Source organism: Ciconia boyciana, chromosome 8 (assembly GCF_034638445.1).
Source record: "Ciconia boyciana chromosome 8, ASM3463844v1, whole genome shotgun sequence".
NCBI lineage: Eukaryota > Metazoa > Chordata > Aves > Ciconiiformes > Ciconiidae > Ciconia > Ciconia boyciana.
The window spans coordinates 312,326-329,667 of NC_132941.1; the positions used below are offsets into that span (position 1 = coordinate 312,326).

General features: G+C 71.5%; 1 protein-coding gene across 1 annotated transcript; it reads right to left on the reverse strand.

Annotated features, from left to right (window-relative positions):
* Positions 1-410: 410 nt before the first annotated feature.
* Positions 411-11,036, reverse strand: STRC (stereocilin). The gene is made up of 23 exons (XM_072870199.1): positions 10,424-11,036; positions 10,277-10,301; positions 8,615-9,881; positions 8,179-8,241; positions 7,927-8,046; positions 7,393-7,481; positions 6,942-7,128; positions 6,502-6,617; positions 6,207-6,339; positions 5,774-5,956; positions 5,110-5,607; positions 4,628-4,748; positions 4,458-4,549; positions 3,648-3,847; positions 3,490-3,580; positions 2,925-3,093; positions 2,488-2,657; positions 1,983-2,138; positions 1,779-1,921; positions 1,537-1,685; positions 1,339-1,436; positions 979-1,126; positions 411-511 (listed from the first exon to the last, which is right to left on the reverse strand). The coding sequence occupies exons 1-23, from the start codon at positions 11,034-11,036 to the stop codon at positions 438-440; spliced, it is 4,905 nt and encodes a 1,634-aa protein (XP_072726300.1). The 3' UTR covers positions 411-437.
* Between the last annotated feature and the right edge of the window lie 6,306 nt (positions 11,037-17,342).

Genomic DNA, 17,342 nt, shown 5'->3' on the forward strand with positions numbered 1-17,342 from the left:
ACCTGCAACGCGCCAGGCCAGACCCCATAAACGTGTGCTGCTGTAGCCGTGGCTCTGCCTCCTCCTTACCCCACCACCCGCCACCCCGCCGATCTCCCCAGCACCCTGTGTCCCCGCAGAGAGGCACCCACCCAGGTCTGGGTTTCCCGCACCTGCCCTGCGCAGCCCTCCCCAGGATTTCCCTGAGCCACTGCTGCCCTGGGGAACGGGCCTGGGGGGGGCCACTGGGGCTGGCCTGGCCTGGCGGCCACAAGGGACCGCACGTGGGTAGGGGGCCAGGGCTGGGGGACAGCTTGCCACCGGGTGCCAGGAGCTGCAGGGACAGTCAGGGACGGGCAGGAAAAGGTGCTCTGGGGCCGCGTGTCGCTGCAGGCAGGCAGGCAGGCAGGCAGCAGAGCTCATTGCTTGTGCCCATCACAAGTTTATTACTGGGATGCTCACAGAAAGCGGCGGGGCAGGCAGAGGAGGAGAGCAAAGCTGAAGTCAGACGGGGGCCTGGCTCCGCTCCTGCCTGCAGGAGAGAAAGCACCGTCAGAGCTGAGCGTGCCAGCCCCGCCGCTCTGTGGAGGGGCTCACAGCCCTGCTGCTGCAGGGAGCCCTCAAGGTGCTCGCACGCGTGCACGCAGGCACACGTGCGCACACGCGCACACACGCACAGCTCCAGGCAGGGACGGCACCGTCTGCTGCTGCCCCCAGAGTGGCTGTCGAGGACCTGGGCTTGGGGCCGGGGGCGGCAGCAGGGGGGTCTCGTCTGGGCAGAGGTGGGAGGGGACACGCGCGACAGGGAGCACGAGCTGGGCAGGCACCCTGGGGCACCAGCGGCCGAACCCGCACACCCTGAGCCCTCCCGGCACCCCAGGGTGCCCGTGCTGAGCCCGGAGGTGCAGGGCCGGGACAAGGGGCGAGCGGGCAGGGGAGCCGCCCGTGGCAGGCAGGCTGGGCACTGCGTGGGGACAGGAGCCACCCTGCCACTCTCACCTTGGCCATCCCGGGCCGCCTCTCCCTCGCGCTGGGCGCTGGCCAGGGCCTCGCACTGGGCACTGCCGAGCCACCGACGCTGCCTCAGGGTGACAGCCGCGGCCTGGGCACTGGAGAGGATGCGCAGCTGAGCGGGACCAAACACCACCTGCGGGGAGAGGGCAGCCAGCCACGGCGAGGCCCTGTGCCGGCTCCCCGGCGCAGCCAGGACGCAGCCCACCTCCGTCCCTCAGCGTCCAGCGCGGGGGGGTCCCACCGTGCTGGCCCAGCAGGGGATTCCCACCCCCCCCCCCGTGTGCAGGGGGACGGTGCCACGTGCGCCCCGGCTGAGCATGCCGGTGGGGGTTGCCAGGAACTCACTGCAAACTTGGGTGCCGGGACAGCAGCGATGGCCCGGGGTGTCAGCGCCCAGATCTGCTCGGGGACCAGCGCAGAGAGGACGATGTCGGGGAGCCCGGCTGGCGCACAGAGCGTAGGGTCAGGACGCCATCCCTGGGCACAGGGGCCGGCAGGGCAGGCAGCGGCGACCACAAGGCGTGGCACCATCCGAGCCCTCACCTGCCAGTGTCCCGACCTCTGCGAAGATTTCGGGTCCCCAGGCGGCGGCCGGGCCAAAGGCAGTGCTGGCGGTCAGGTGGGCGGCCAGCACCTCCGCCTGCTGCTCCGTGCAGCGCAGGCTCAGCGAGCCCAGGAAAGGGGCAGCTTTGCTGCAGGGAGCAGGCAGCGTCAGGCGGCCACGCGCCGGGGCGCAGCACCCCTGCCCTGCGCTGGGCCCGCGGTGCCCGTGGGCACGCGCCCACCTGAGCTCCCAGCTGTCCAGGCCCCGCAGCTCGGCCGCCGGCAGCCCGCAGAGCAGGTGCCCCAGTGCCACCAGCTCAGGCAGCCCCAGGTCCCGGACGCTCGCCCCACGCTGCCGCAGGAAGGCAGACGCCACGGCCCGCATCTGGGGGAAAGCCCGTCACGGGGGCCAGCCGCCCCTTACCCCCCGGTCCCCAGGGCCTCACCTGCTCGGGCGACCAGCCGTCCAGCTCCCCCAGGGCGGAGAGGGCCCCCCAGTCGGGGAGCAGCAGCTCCCGCAGCTCCAGTGCGCCCAGCTGGGTGGCCAGCCGGCCCAGGCGCAGGGTCTGGGCTGGCTCCAGCGCCCGGGCACTGCCCCACAGCTGCGGCACCAGCAGCACCACGAGCTGCCGGCAGCCCCCGGCACAGCCCCCCACGGGCAGCCCCCCAAGGCCAGCACAGCTGCCCCCAGACAGACCCCAAGGCCAGCATATCCCCCCAAGGACACCCCCCCCCCCCCCAGGGCCAGCACAGCTCTCCCACAGGCAGCCCCCAAGGCCAGCACCCCCCCGGCAGCCTCCCAAGGCCACCGCAGGCCCCCAGGACTAGCCCCCCACCCCCCCGGGCCAGCACAGCTCCCCACATCCAGCACCTCCCCCAGGGCCAGCCCAGCCCACCCAGCCCAGCAGAGCCCCACCACCCCCACCAGCACGGCCCCCCCCGCCCCCTCACCCGCCGGGCCTGGCCCAGGGCAGCCCGCAGCTGGCTGGGGCGCAGCGCCGGGTCCCGGCTGAGCAGCCCCAGGCAGTCCTCCAGCTGCCGGGGGGCCATGGCGGCCAGCTGGGCAGCGCTCCATGCCGCGGGGAAGGTGGCACGCACGTCCGCACAGCTGGGCACGGGGGCTGCAGAGCCAGCCTGAGCGGGCTGCCCCCAGCCCCAGGTCCCCTGCGGCGCCAGCTGCGGGGCGCACAAGGGGGACACACCAGCCGGGGAGGAGACCGCACGAGGACACCAGGCACAGGGCCAGCCGGGGAGGGGACGGCACGAGGGACGCTGGGCAGCAGGGGCGCGAAGTGCGTGGGCAGGGCATGGGAGGGCACCAGGGACAGGAGGTGCGCGAGCCGGGACAGGGGCCACGCAGGGCTCGGAGGGAGGGTGCACGGTCTCACCTCGGTCCCCCGGCCTGGCAGCCGCCACCAGCGGGGCCACCAGCACTTCTTGCGGGCTGGGGCCCGCACCCGGGGTGCCAGGGGGGTGGCAGAGGCGTCCCAGCTCGCTCTGCTCCCAGTCCCGCTGGCTCTGCAGCAGCTGCTCCACCGTGTCTCTGCTCAGCAAGTCCTGGGGCAGCAGCAGGCGGATGTGGAGAGAGGGGCCAGGACAGACCCCGCCGGCAGAAAGGCCCAGGGGAGCAGCAAGGATGGCATGGCCGCAGGGGCGGGAGTGCCGATGGGGTGGCACAGCCACGAGGACGGGGCACTGACCAGGAGAGCACAGCCACGAGGGTGGGGCACAGGTGGGGGTGGCACAGCCACAAGGACAAGGCACTGGCAGGGACAGTACAGCCTCGAGGACGGGACACCAGTGGGGATGGCATGGCCACGAGGATGGGGCACCGGTGGGGATGGCACAGCCATGGGGATGGGGCACCGGGAGGGCCGGCACAGCTGCAGGACCAGGCGAAGGGGCCGGGGCGCGGCCAGCCGCGGCGGCAGCGGGCCAGGACGCGGTGCTTACCCGGGGAAGGGCGCGCAGGCTCTCGAGGGGCAGCAGGAAGACCAGGCGCCCCAGCTGCTGCAGGGCGGGCAGGCGCCAGCCCGGAGGGGGCCTGCGGGAGCAGGCGTCAAGGCGGCCCCGGCAGGGCCCCGTGCCATGCCCCCCTGCCCGCCACCTACCCCAGCGCCTGCTCCGACAGCAGCAGCCGCCCCAGCTCGGCGGCCACCTCTGCGGCCAGGCAGGTGCCCTGCAGGTCCCCCAGCCGCGGCAGCAGGCTCTCGGGCCGGACGCGGGCCACGCTCTCCCGGCCCAGGAACCCCACCAGTGGGCCCAGCCGGTCCAGGTCCTCCCCAGCCAGCTCCGTCCCTGCCGGGAGCCGCTGCAGGGGGGAGAGCAGAGGCGTGAGGGGGCGACTGTGTCCCCCCGTGCCCCGTGCGGGGCTCCCTCCCCTCACCAGGGAGCGCAGGGCCCCGCGGGCCAGGGCTGCCCGGCGGGCGGCCGGCAGGGCCAGCAGGCCGCGGGGCCGGCGGGTCACGTGGTCCAGCACCAGCCGCATCACGGCGTCAGGCAGCATCTCCACCATCTTGGCCCTGCAGGAGCCAGAGCAGGGCCGGGCACCGCAGGGCCAGGGGCGGCTCCGCCCGGGGATGAACGGGGCGCCGAGCCCCATCCCGCGCAGCCCCTCTCGCTGCAGGGGTGCCCAGGCCCCGGGCAGGGGCTGGCGCCAGGGACAGCCAGGACTGGGGGCTGGGGGTGCCAGGTGGGCAGCGGTGCCTGCTGAGGGCTCCTGCCACCCGTCCCCGCTCCACACTCGCGGGCAGCAGGGCAGGGGCTTGCCGGCCCCTTGGAGACGCGAGGAGGGTGACGAGCCCAAGGAGGGGGCTGTAGGCCAGCGGGCAATGTTCTTCCCCCCGGGGAAAGGGGGCAGCGGGAGCAGAAGGGTTGGCCCATGTCGCTGCATCCCAGGGCCGGCTGCTCCCAACACCTACGGTAACTCCATGAGGAACCGAGGTCCCAGCCGTGCCAGCTCCTCCTCGGAGAGCGCAGGACGCCTGAGCACCTCCTCCTGCACGCAGCGCCTCTGGGGACACCGTGCTGTGAGCGCAGGACAGGGACAGGCTGCCCGCGAGCCATGGGGGTCGTGGAGCCTCCTCCTTACCAGGCTGGCAGGCAGGGAGCGGGGCTGGGCGTAGAGGGTCCGGAGAGTCCCCAGGAAATCCTCCTGTCCCAGCTCCCGCAGCGCGGTGCAGCTCATGCCCACCACCAGCGAGCCCAGGGCACTGCAGGATGACGGCGTTAGGCTCTGTCGGAGCTTCACCGCCCCCAGCCCCACGGAGACCCGCTCAACCCTGCCCAGGGCCCTGCCAATGCTCCCAGGGCACCCACCCACCTCCTGCCCAGGGCACGCAGCCCTCTCCCAGCTCCCTGCCCTCTGTGGGACCCCAGAGGCTGCTCCCAGATGCCCCCGTCCCAGCCCGGGCAGGCTGCTCTCACCCAGCAGTGCGGTGGCTGCGGTTAGTGCCGGCTCCCACCTCCCTCCAGAGGAGCTGGGCCTGTTGGGGGGGCGGCGGCGGGAGGCACGGGGGTGCAGCACCTTCCCCTGCAGCACCTTCCCCTGTAGCCCCGTGCCCGGCCTCTGACCTGCTGCGGCGACCACGGCAGGTTCGGGTCCCGTGGAGCCCCCCGCAGAGCCTGGGCGCCGGGACGCAGGAGCTGGAGGGGCAGCAGGGGCAGCAGGCAGCGGGGCCAGCTGTCCGGGGGCTGCAGAGCCTGCAGCAGGGATGCCGTCTGCGCTGCCGAGAGCAGGGGCAGGGCTGGCCCTAGGCACGCGCAGCCTTGGACCCGGAGAGGGGCCAGGACGGCTGCCAGCGACACGGGTCCCAGGCCTGGCAGAAGGGGACACAGCCTGGCTGCTTCCCCCGCTGTCACCTGCAGAGAAACGCGCTGCCCTCGCTCGGGCACCCTGCCGCAGCAGAGGGGCTGGGGTGGCTGGCAGCCTGGGCAGGCGTTGGGGGGTGCGAGATCTGGGGCTGCGCTCGGGCACCGGGGCACAGCACCCGCAGCCCGTCCTTCTCCTGCAGAGGCACCTCGGGCACTCACGTTGTCCCTCTGGACAGCCCGTGCGAGCAGGAAGGAGGCCTGGGGGGCAGGACGAGGCAGGGGTGGTCAGTGGGGCTCGCACAGCACTGGCAGGGGCAGGGGGCGAGGCCCGGAGGCTGCCCGGCCGCACCGCGCTGGAGTCTCTGACGGTGCCCGGGGCTCGGGGACTCCCTGCCCAGGGCACGTGCAGCCAGGCTGGACTCACCTGGGCACGCGTCAGCTGTGTCGGCCGCAGCTGGGGCAGGAGGGCGTTCAGCTGGGCAGCTGACAGGCGCTCCAGGAAGCCCACTCCCATCTCAGGGAGGACGCCCCTCCACGCTGGCAGCTCCCCGGGGCTCACCATTGCCAGGCTGGTGGAGCGCAGCAAGTCTGCCAGGGCGAGCATGACCTGCTGGCGCGGAGCAGGAGAGGCCGTGAGCCCAGGGCTGGGGAGGAGCCGGCAGGGGAAAAAATGGAGCTGACGTGCTGCCTGACCAGGAGCCGCTGCCCCGGCACTCCTACTTGTGCCGGCACGTTGTGGCCAGGCTCTCCCAGAGAGCAAGGGGATGGGAACTGAGCTCTGCAGGGTGCCCGTCCACGAGGTGCCCCTGGGGGTGGCCTGGCGCAGCCCACGCGCCCCTGCCGGGGGGCTGGCTCACCCGCCCGTGCTGCCGGAGGGTCCCTGCGGCCGCACACGCCAGCAGGCTCTGCTCCGCTGCCCCCCGGGGGTCCTGCAGCCATGCCAGGTCCTGCAGCTCCTCGAGGCTCAGGAAGCAGGCAAGGGCCCCCAGCCTGTACGGAAAAAACCTCTTAGCAGGCAAGGGCAGCCCTGCCAGCACCCATCCCGGCCCCGCTCCGCAGCAAGGCCGTGGCCCTCGCAGCAGGACCAAGGCCCCACACCAGCCCGGCTCGGGGCACGGCCGTGCCGGCACCGGCAGCCCCCGTCACGCTCACCTGTGACCCGGCCCAGGGCCAGCCGCACGGCTCCTGTTCGCCAGGCTGCCTGCTACGTGGCGGCCCTGCACCAGCCCCAGCCGCAGCGGCTGCCAGCCGTCCTCCAGCCCCCAGATCTGGGCAGGCAAAAGGGGAGGCTTGGCTCAGGCCTCCCGACCAGGCGCGGGGCTCCCAGCCAGGGCTGTGGGTTCAGCGTGCAGGGCCAAGGAGGGGCGGGGGGGGGGTCCCAGCCAGGGGGGTGCAGGATCAGGGGTGCAGGGCTGGGCAGGGTGGGATTCCCAGCTCAGGGGACGCAGGGATCCCTGCCTGCCATGGGCAGGGCCGGGGGCGCAGGGGCCCCAGCTCACCGGGTGCAGGGTTGGGATCCCCGCCGGCCGTGGGGCGAGGGCGCGCTGGCTGGGCAGAGCAGCCTGCGCGGGGGCGCGGGGCTCGCGTCCCACCTGCTGGGGCGTGAGCTGCAGGAAGCAGCGCAGCGGCAAGTGGGGCAGCAGCGGCAGGACGGCACGGAGGAAGCTGAGGGGCCACGTGGGCACAGCGCCGAGGAAGGGGGCCTGCAGCAGGCGCCTGGCAAAGGCGGCCTTCTGCCCCTGCGTCAGGCGGGCACTGTGAGTCCGCAGGACAGCGAGGCTGTGGGGACAGACCGCCGGGGCACAGCCGTGGAGAGACCTCCCAGGCCTGCGCCAAGCCTGCACCCACCTCAAAGGGCACCCCAGAGACCATCACCAAGCACGTGCCCCGCAAAGCCCGGGACCCGGGGCACCGAGAGGCCTTCTGCATGGCTATCGCACGGCCTGCCTGGGCTGGGGCTCTGCAGGCGACGGCAGGGCAGGGCACAGGCCGGAGCTGGCCACACCACGCGTGCAGGCAGCCCGGGCACCCAGCGCTGCTTACACGCTCTCGTTGGCCAGGAGGGCCGGCGGGAGCCTCGCAATGTCGGACACGGCCATGAAGGGGATGAACTGCGACAGACTGACAAACAGCTGTGGGGTGAGACGGGGCAACCTGCGAAGCAGCAGCACGGCCAGCGACTGCATCGCCTCCTCCCCGGACACGGGTGACGGCACCTGCAAAGCTGTGTGAGCCCCAGCTCTGGCAGGACACAGCCCCGAGCAACCAGCACAGGCCCAGTGCCGCCCAGCTGTGCCCCGGGAGAGCACCCCTGGCACGGGCTCTGCACCCCTGCACCCGGGCTCTGCACACACACAAGCCCTGTGCACGGGCTCTGCAACCCCTCACACGCGGGAGCTCTGAACTCCGGTGAGCGCGGACTCTGCACCTGCCCCGTGCAGGGTCTGCGCCCCTGTGTGTGGGCCGTACCCCCACATGCTGTGCACCCCCACATGCAGGCTCTTCCCCCCATCACACAGGCTCTGCAGCCACTGCACATGGGCTCTGCACACCCTGCCCCGTCCCAGCCCCTCCAACCACCTCCCCGCGCAGCCGTTGCCAGGAGCGGTGCAGCAGGGCCAGGAAGCGCTGCACAGCCTCGGGCCCCGCCGCGAGCAGCAGCCCCTGGAAGCTCTCCTCTGGCATCTGCAGATACTCCTGCGGGGAGGACATAGCTCAGCACAGCCGGCGGCAGCGACCCAGGCCGCGGGAGCAGAGTGGGCAGGCAGGCCCTGTGCTCCGCAGGATCTTGGCTGAGCCGGGAGCCAACCCGGAGGGGGCAGGCAGTACCTGCACCAGGATCTCCAAGGCGGGAGCACCCTCGCTGTCCTGGAGCAGGTCCCAGAGCACAGCCTGCAGAAGGGAGCAGAACTGCACTCCCAGCCCTGGCCCAGACCTTTCCCCAGAGCTCCTTGCCCAGTGCCCCACAGCGGGTCTGGGGCAGCGCTGCTGCAGGGAAGCTGACCCAGGGGCAAGGGGGGTGGCTTTGCCCCAAGCCGCAGACCTCACACCCCAGTCCAGGACCGGCCGTTCCCGGGGGGAACAGGACCAGCACAGTGCTCTGCTTGGCCACCAGCGGCTGGCACTGGACAGGGACACCGGGACTCGGGCCCACACGGTGGCCAGACCCCACAGCCAGTGGGAGGGATCCCCGGATCTGGCACCCCAACCGCTACCCCACGCCCGGGGAGGCCCTCGCTCGTCGCCCCAGCACTGGCCAACTCACGCTAAAGCAGCTCAGCAGCTCCCTCTTGGCCGAGGCCCTGTGCTCCCACCCCAGGTACCGGCCCACGGCTTGCAGGATGCCTGAGGATGCGTTCGCCCCGAGCAAGCCCCAGAAGGAGGTGTTGTCCAGCAGGCTGGAGAGGAGGATGGCCTCACTCAGCTGCTCCCCGGCCACCTGCCCAGCCTCCTCTCGTCCGGAGAGGGCCAGGCTGCGGTCAAGCAGGCGCAGGAGGTAGTTCACGTGGGGGGCCCAGCCTGGAGCCTCCTCCTGGCATCGCGGGAGCTGCGAGGCCAGCCCCAGCAGGTAGGCGGCTGGGTCCGGGCAGAGCTCTGCAGCGTCCAGCCTGGGGGGCAGGGGCAGGAGCGACAGGAGCTGCTGCAGCAGGCAGCATCCCCCAGGCAGGGTGCCCTGGCAGCACACCCCGACCGTGGGCTGGGGATGCCCCAGCAGCTGCAGGAGGGAGGTGTTGGTGCACACCAGCTCCTGGAAGGAGCTGGGACTTGCAGTCCTGCACAGCTCCAAGAGGCCGGCGTTCCCCCGTGCCCACAGGCTCTGGCCCCCAAAGGAGCAGGGGTCTGCGCCCCCAGGCTCTGAGGCACTGGGCATCTGTGCCTGGGGCTGGGGACCGCTGCACAGCCGGGAGAGCCAGGCCCAGAGGTCGGTGGGCAGCAACTCACGGTTCCTGCTGCCGCAGAGCCGGGCGCCCCAGAGCGTGCGGCTTCCCAGGAAGCAGCTCCAGGCATCCTCCCAGCGTGCGCCCAGCGGGCAGGCGCTGCGGCTGGGGGTCCGGGCCCCCGCCAGGCCCTGGGCTGGGTCGGCACAGAGCTGCTCCAGCAGGACCTGCTGGGGCCCAGGGGTCTCCCTCAAAGAGGTGTTGCTGCAGACGGTGCTGTTGAACTGGGCAGGGTAGCGCTCCCGGCAGGCCTGGGCCCATGCTGAGCCCCCCTCGCCCGCAGAGAGGTACCAGGCCGCGTTGGAGCAGGCAGCCCCCAGGTCCCCCGGGCGCCGGCCGGAGCCCCGGGAGCTGTTGAAGAGGTTGCAGTAGAGGTAGAGCGTGAAGTTGGAGACACCCGGCAGCCCGGGGACGCTGTCATTGCACACAGCCTCCAGAAGCGGGGGCAGGAGCGAGGGCTGGCCCCGGGGCACGGCGGCAGCTGCCGCCCGGGGGACAGGCTGGAGGCAGCCGGGGAGGGGCGGCGGGGCGGGGAGCACCCCGGCCGTGAAGCCCAGGCGCCGGGCATCCCAGCTGAGGTTGTGGTGGAAGCCCCTGGAGGGCAGAGCCCAGATCAGCGGCCGCGCTGCCCGGGGCAGCCCCAGCACCGCTCCCCAACCTACCCGCCCACCGCAGCCCCGCCTGCCCCGGAGGAACGCCTTGCCCGCGGCCCGCCTGCCCGCGCTGCCCGTCCCACCCCACCCCGCGGCCGGGGAGCCCAGCACGGCTCACGGCCCGGCCCGGCCCGGCCCGCCCCCGGGAGCGGCCGCTGCCGCCGCGCTGCCGGGCCAGCCGGGACGCGGGTCCGGAGCCGCCCCGGCACAGCAAGCCCCGCACCCTCGGGCCGTGCCCGGCGGCGAGCTCCTCCAGCCCCGGAGCCTCGGGCGGCCGCAGCGGGGCGGGGGCCGGGCTCCCCGGGAGCGGCGGGGCCGTGCGGCGGCCCGACTCACCAGAGCAGCAGCTGCGGCAGCGTCCCTGCGGGCGAGGGCGGCCGTCAGGCGGCGGCGGGGCACCGGGCACCGGGCACCGGGCACGCGGCACCGGGCACCGGCGAGCGGGGAGCGGGCACCGGCGGCGGGTCCGACGGCGGCGCTCACCTGCGCAGCGCCCGTCGCTGTCGGTGCGCGGGGCCCCCGGCGCCCGCGCCGCCGCCCGCAGCAGGGCGTCCCGCAGCCCCGGCGCGCTGCTCCGGAGGGGCCCGCACGGCCCGGGGCCCGCGCCCCGCTCCTCCGCCCCGGCCCGGCCCGCCGGCAGCTCCCAGCGCGGCCGGGGCGCGGGGCGGCCCGCCGCCGGCGCGGCCCCGCGGCCCGCGGGGGAGGCCGAGCGGCGCGGCCGGGCGCCGGCTGCCCCGCGGCGGGAGCAGCAGCCGGCCCGGGCCGGGCGGGAGGCCGGAGAGCTCGTCCGCGCCCCCCCGGGCGCCCCGCGGGGCCGAGGCAGCCCTGCTCGCCGGCGCGGCCTCCAGCGGGCTCTGCCTGGAGGCTGGCGTCCCCCCGCGCCGCCGGGCTCCGGCTCGTGGGGCGGCCGGGACGGGGCCGCTCGGTCGCGGCCCGGCCCGGGCCTGGAGGACGGGCAGGAGGCGCGGGGGCGCGGCGCCGCTCCCTCCCGAGGCGGCTCCTGCGGGGCAGGGCCCGGCTGGCCGCACGCCGCACGCCGCCGGCCCCGCGGCCGCCCCCCGGCCTGGCCGGCCGCCCCGGCAGCCCTGCGCGGCATCGCGCACCCGCGCCCGGGCCCTGCTCTTCGGGGCCCCTCTCTGCACAGCTCCGCGGCGTGTCACCACCCGAGACCACCACCCACGTTGCCAGAGCTGGCGGGACGCAAGCCCCGCGTGGCTGGACCATCGCAGGGCACCGGCCCGGCCCCCAACGCCCAGGAGCGCCGGGCAGCCCGCACCCCGGGCGTGGGCTCTCTGCCGCAGGAGCCGCGCCCCGCTCCCACGGGGGGCAGGGGCCGAGAGAGTGGGACAGACCCTCGGGCATGGCTCCATCACAGCGGGGTCCGCGGTCCGGGGGTCATGCTCACTCACCGGAGCTGGGGTCCCGCAGCACCAGCAGGAGCAGCATCCCAAAGCTGGGAAGGGAAGCGGCCATTCCTGCGTCCTGCGGCCGGCAGCAGTGAGGGAGAGGGAGAGGTGGACGAGGCCCCGCACGGCCTCGTAGGTGCCCACGCAGCCTGGCTCCAGCCCCCGCCACTTTTGCATCCTTCTGTGGCTCCCAACCCTCCTCCGGCAGAGGCGGCCCCGAAGACCGCCGGTCCCACGGGCCGCCGAGACGGAGCTGGGCCGCAGTCCCCGCTGCCTGCCCAGCCCCTGCCCCTGCCCCTGCCCCTGCCCCTGCCCAGCCCCTGCCCAGCCCCTGCCCCTGCCCAGCCCCTGCCCCTGCCCCTGCCCAGCCCCTGCCTCTGCCCAGCCCCTGCCCCTGCCCAGCCTGCCCCTGCCCCTGCCCCTGCCCCTGCCCCTGCCCAGCCCCTGCCTCTGCCCAGCCCCTGCCCCAGCCCCTGCCCAGCCCCTGCCCAGCCCCTGCCCCTGCCCCGCCCCCGCCCCTGCCCCTGCCCAGCCCCTGCCCCAGCCCCAGCCCCAGCCCCTGCCCGCTCACGCCTCTCCTGCCGCCGGGGCTGGAAGCGCCTGGCGCGGCGGGGCTGACTCCCGCAGGCCTCGGCTCGGGGCTGTAACCCGAGGCCGCCGCAGACGGTGCCGAGCTCTTGCATTATTGATGCCGGGAACCGGCGGGGGCGGCGGCAGCCGGGCCGCGGGGCACTGCCCGGGCCGCGGGCAGCTCGCCTGGCTGGGCCGGCTGCGGGAGCAGCTCCCGCGCCGGGTCTCCGCGGCGCCGAGGCGGCGGCCCTCGCGGCGCTGACCGGAGCGGGACGGCCCGGCCCGTCCCGTCCCGTCCCCCCCCCGGGCGGCGGCGGCGGCGGCGGCGGCGGTCCCGGGGCGGGCGGCGGCGCCCCCTGCCGGCCCCGGGGCGCGTCGGCGCGGAGTAGCGGGACGAGCGGCGAGCAGGGCTCTGGGCCGGCGGTGCCCGTTTAACTGAGGCGGCGGGCCGGGGTCGTACAGCTCTTCCCAGGCGATGGTCCCGGTGCCGGTCCCGAGCCGGTCCTGCAGCCGCGCCGGCGCCAGCTCTGCGGGGAGCGGCGGGGCTGTCAGGGCCGCGCAGGGCGAGCCCCGTTCGGCGGGCAGCCGCCGTTGTGGCCGGCGGCAGCTCCGGGTAGCGGAAGGGGGAGTCCCGGGGCCAGGCCGCCCGCGCCGCCTCCCGGCTCTCGGCCGGGCTCCGCAGGTCCCCGCGGAGGGGCCGCTGCCGGCACCGCCCGCCCGTCGGGCCGGCGGCGGCCGCGCAACCCGCCCCGCAAACGGGCCGCCGCTTCGCCCCGCCGCAGCCTCCCCCCCCGCTCGGGGCGCGGCGCGGGCCCGGCCCGCCCCCCCCGTTACCGAGGCCTGCCCCCGTTACCGAGGCCCGCCCCCCCTGTTACCGAGGCCTGCCCCCCCCGTTACCGAGGCCTGCCCAGGCCGCCCCCGCTCGGGGCGCGGGGCTCTGCGGCTCACGAGAACCGCCGGCCTCGGCCGGGAAGGCACCGCGGGCAGCTTCGGCGGCGGCCGGAGCTCCGAGCTCTTCCCGCAGGGAGCGGAGGCTTCTCTGCCCGGCCGCACCGCTGGGCTCTGCGACCCTCTGCGAGGGAGCCCCGCCGGGCGGCCCCGGCTGAGCTGGAGCCGTGTTCCCCCAGCACCTGGCTGCGGGACCCGGCTCTGAGCGGGGCCACATCCAGCCTAACAGATCCGCTTTGTTTCTGAGGTGAGGAAGGGGGGAGAGCGTCGTCAGGCACGGCTGGCGCAGGGCTGGGCTCCTTCCCCTGCTCGCGGGGCTGTCACACGGGGAGGAACCCTCTGGTTCCCGCTCCTGTCCGGAGCCAGCACGTCCACGCTCACCCGGCGGAGATTCCGCCTGGGCTCTCCGGCTGGTGCGGGACTGCCTGCAGGGCAAAGGCGGGGCGAGAACCTCGCTCACGCTGCAGTTCCCCCGTGCTGTGGGGAGCGTTTCTGGGGAGGAGTTTGCTGGGATCTTCCCATCTCTACCTCTCTCTAGCTTGCATTTTAAATAAATCCATGGGCTTCAGGGCTTTCCTCTGCTGCAATTTTTCAGTCAGGTTACTCCAGATGCTTTGGAAATCGCTCACTGGCAAGCAACACTGTAGAGCGGTGAGTGCTGGGAAGAGGGTCTTGACACCCTGGGGTGAAGAGGACCTGGGGATTTGTGGGCTGCCGCCAGGCTGCTCGGCCTGTGCCCCTTTGGACGGGGCTGCCCTGCAGTGCTGCGTGTGCCCCGGAGAACACGGGAGGCGGGGGTGGCTCCCCAGCTCCAAACACGGGGAGAGCAACCACAGCTGGGCACTGGCCTCCAGGCTCTCATGTGTGAGAGATCCCGCTTCAAAGCGAGCAAGAAATTGGGGCGCAGCCTCTGCTCCCCTTTCAATGCTCTTGCTTTTTGTTCAGCTCATGTCCCGCTGGAACTCGCAGTGCTCGCTGTGGCAGAGGGCAGCAGCCGCCCCCCAGCCCAGAGCCAGGTGCTGCCCCGCCAGGGAGCAGGGACAGGCCTTGCCTTGCTGGTGTTTGGGCAAAAAAGCACCCTGCGAGCTGCCTGGGGGGCTCCGCAGAAGGAGGCCGACGGCTGGCCCTGGCTCAGCGCTCACCCATGATGGCCACAATGATGTTCTTGAAGAGAAGGGACGTGATCAGCAGCCAAACGATGATGTAAGGGAAGCGGCATAGGGCCTCCCAGCAGGGAGCCAGGCCCAGGCGGCACTCTGCCCCACACCTGCCCCACGGGAAGGCGGCAGCCCTGGCCTGCAATCACAGCCCCTGGCCAGGGGACTGAGCACGAAGGGCCTGCGCCAGCAGTCCAGCAGCTGCGCGTCAGACCCAGACCTGCAGGCGTCCACTCCGCAGCCGTCCCTGCTGTCTAGCTTTGCTCCCGGGCAGCCCCGTGGACCAAGCCTTCCGTCTTCTGCACCACGGAAAGGACCTCTCACAGGGTGGTGGCTCTGAAGGGGGGTACTGGGGTGGGCTCAGAGAGGCAGAGGATGGGCAGAAGAGCCCTCAGCCGAGCCGGCGGGAGAGCACAGCGCCAGCCAGCACAGCCCTGCACGTACAGCAGGCTCATCGCTGACCGGAGCAGCCAGAGCCCGGCCGTGGGACTCGCAGGGCGGGGAGGGATCCCCACGCTGTGCCCCCGCTCTGGGGCAGGGACCTGGTGCTAGCTCCATCCCCTCGCAGCACTGCCCTGGGGCTTGTACCACAAAGGTGACAATTAAGTCAAAGACATTCCATGTGTTTTTCCAGTAGCCCCTGAAGCTGACCAGCCAGTTCAGTGCAATATCAATGACAAAAATGCGGGAGATGGCCCAGACGGCTGCCTCCATGACAGTGGTGAACACCTGGTGAACGTTGGTCCTGTTCATCAGCTCTGGGGGGCACAGGGGAAAGTTGCTGAAACTCAGCGGTCAGCAAGAGAGACCAGGTTATAGGGTGAGGGCAGGAGCGTGCTGCTCAAAGGAGAAACGAATGGTGAGACAGAAATGCCAGTACTGAATACTGTCCCCCAGCGTCCAGCTGAGCTGCCAGACTGGCTGTGATGGGAGGCAGCACTCGGAAGCTGAGATTTGAGGCCAAAGGCTAGTTGGGGACACGAGGTCCTGGGGAGGATGGGATGGGACACAGCAGGAGGGAAGGCTGCCGCTACTGTGCTGGCTGTGGCCAGGGAAGGTGGCCATCTGAAATGAACGCTTGACTTGAATTTGGTCACTAGTGCTGGCTCTCGTGGGCATGTCCTGCAAAACTACCACGCAGAGCGTCCCTTGGCAGCAGCCCTGAGCCTGCTGCCGTGGTGCGTCAAGCCCTCCTACACGGGGAGCGCTCAGCCTGGGCAGATCTGGAGCGGCAGCGGAGTCAGGCTGGCTCTGTGCAGCGGGAAGGAGAGGCTGTTCATGCTCACCGCTGTTGATCATCAGGATAAGGGTGTTCAGAATGATCAGGAAGAAGATGGTTTTTATGTACACACTGGCTGAGTTTTGTCATTGAGAAAAAATGCAGGACACTGACTCATTGCCTGTCAAACTCCACGGGCAGATGCACTCGCCAAGGGGACTCAGAGGTGTGCGGTGCACTGTGGACATGCTGCTCCATGGACCTCGGGTTCCAGGACAAGCTTGATGCTTGTCTCAGTACACTGGCAACAGAGTTCTGCCTTTGACGAGTGACACCTAAAGCTCTGGAAAAGCTGCAAAGTGGCCACCATCAAAAGCTGTTGGGGAACAGCCGCCCACCTGAGAAAGAAGTCCCAGGAGAGCTCGGGCCCCAGTGCTTCAGCCCTTCTGCACTAATTCATTCCTACAGCCCCTGCTCATCCCGCCCTGGACAAAGACTGTCCAGGCTGCCGGTACGTGGAGCCTGTGCCCTGGCAGAAAGCCAGTCTGATCCACCCCACTCCCAGAGCTCGGCCTCCCCCGTGCCTGGAGGGAGCCTGTGTCCCACGGCCGGTGCTGTGCTGCTGCTGCGTGGCAGACGCTCCCACAAGCCTGCTGTCATCAGGCTGCCTGTGGAGGATACAGTGCAGGAACCAGGGTATCGACGGGAGGGGGGAAGGCCAGCGGCCCTTGCGGACCTCCATGCAGCTGCACAGGCATTGCTCTGGGGTGACGGGATCTTGCTGCGACTGATGTTGAAACAGACCAGCTGGTGGTGATCAGTGAGCGTCCCCTTCCTCTGCTTCCAGGGATCTGTGTAGAGATCGAGCGACTCGTGAGAGACTCTGCCTTCTCCTCTGCCCAGCAGGGGTGGGAAGCCGTGCAGCTGGAGGGCACTGAGCAGGACCTGGCCAGGCAGCATGCTCCAAACAGAAGCAGATGGGTCACTGCAGCACGAAGAGGGAAAAAGCCAACTTTGCTGGACAGTTTAGGAGGCTGTGCTCCCATTCCCTTAGCAGGGTATTGATGCTGAGCTAGCACAAGCAACAACACCCAGCTAGGATCAGGCTGGGCTGTGAACGTGCCTTAAATCTAGTCCTGTATGGCCTTCAGCAGCTGCCCTAGGATGACACAGCAGAGCTGGTGGCAGGAGCTGGGAGTCCAGGTGCCCTCGTCCCATCCAAGGCACTTCTTTCCCAGCTACCTTGTTCACCCCGCTCTGTGTGCAGGCTCAGCCAAGCCTGCGACTGGCTGCTGAGCTGAGATGTGCAGGAACATCAAGAGGTTCTTTTCTGCAGTGGTACCAGCAGCAAAGGATGCAGAAGCACGGACTGGGAGAGCATTTTGGAAGCGGACATTACTGCATCCTGCATACGCTCCAGCTCCCGTTTGCCAAATTACCAGATGCAGGAGAACAGCCATGCCGCCTCCTCCTGCTGTAGATGAGACCTGAGCAGAGAATGGGCACAGCTGCAAAAAGCCTTCAGGCTGGGCTGACTTACCATCCCGAGCAGCAACCCAAGCAGAGCTGCGGGAGGGGATGGATTTCATTCTGTCCCTTTCACTCCCACCACAGAGAAGACGTAAAGCTGCTCCTGGCCAAGTGCGGGAGCTGAGCATACCTGAAGGGCCCCAAATGGCTAGATTATTGCCCAGAGCCCTGCTTCCTGAGGAGGAAATGGTGCCTGGGGTGAGGGGGGTCATCTCCGCACTCCCGCGAGCTGTTTGCTGACCACCTGCCCTTCTCCTGCTCAGCCGAGCTCTCACACAACCTCTCCCCGTGTCCTTGGGGAGTGATGCAGAGGCAGGCAGTGGGGTGGAAAGTGCTGCCCACTCACTGCCAGCCCAGTAGACAGGCAGCTGGTTACCAAGGAAATCCGTAATGCTGTGTTGGGGCATCGCTTGTCTCAGGTCCCGGAGGCGATCCCTCTGGCAGGAGGTCCAAACCTGGTTGGAGCGAATGGCCTCAGCGAGGGGAAGCAGCTTCCCTGGGGAGCATCCTCTGTCTCTGCCAGCATCCTCTCTGCTCTAAACCAGAGAGGAAAGGTAGCCGGGTGCAGCGTG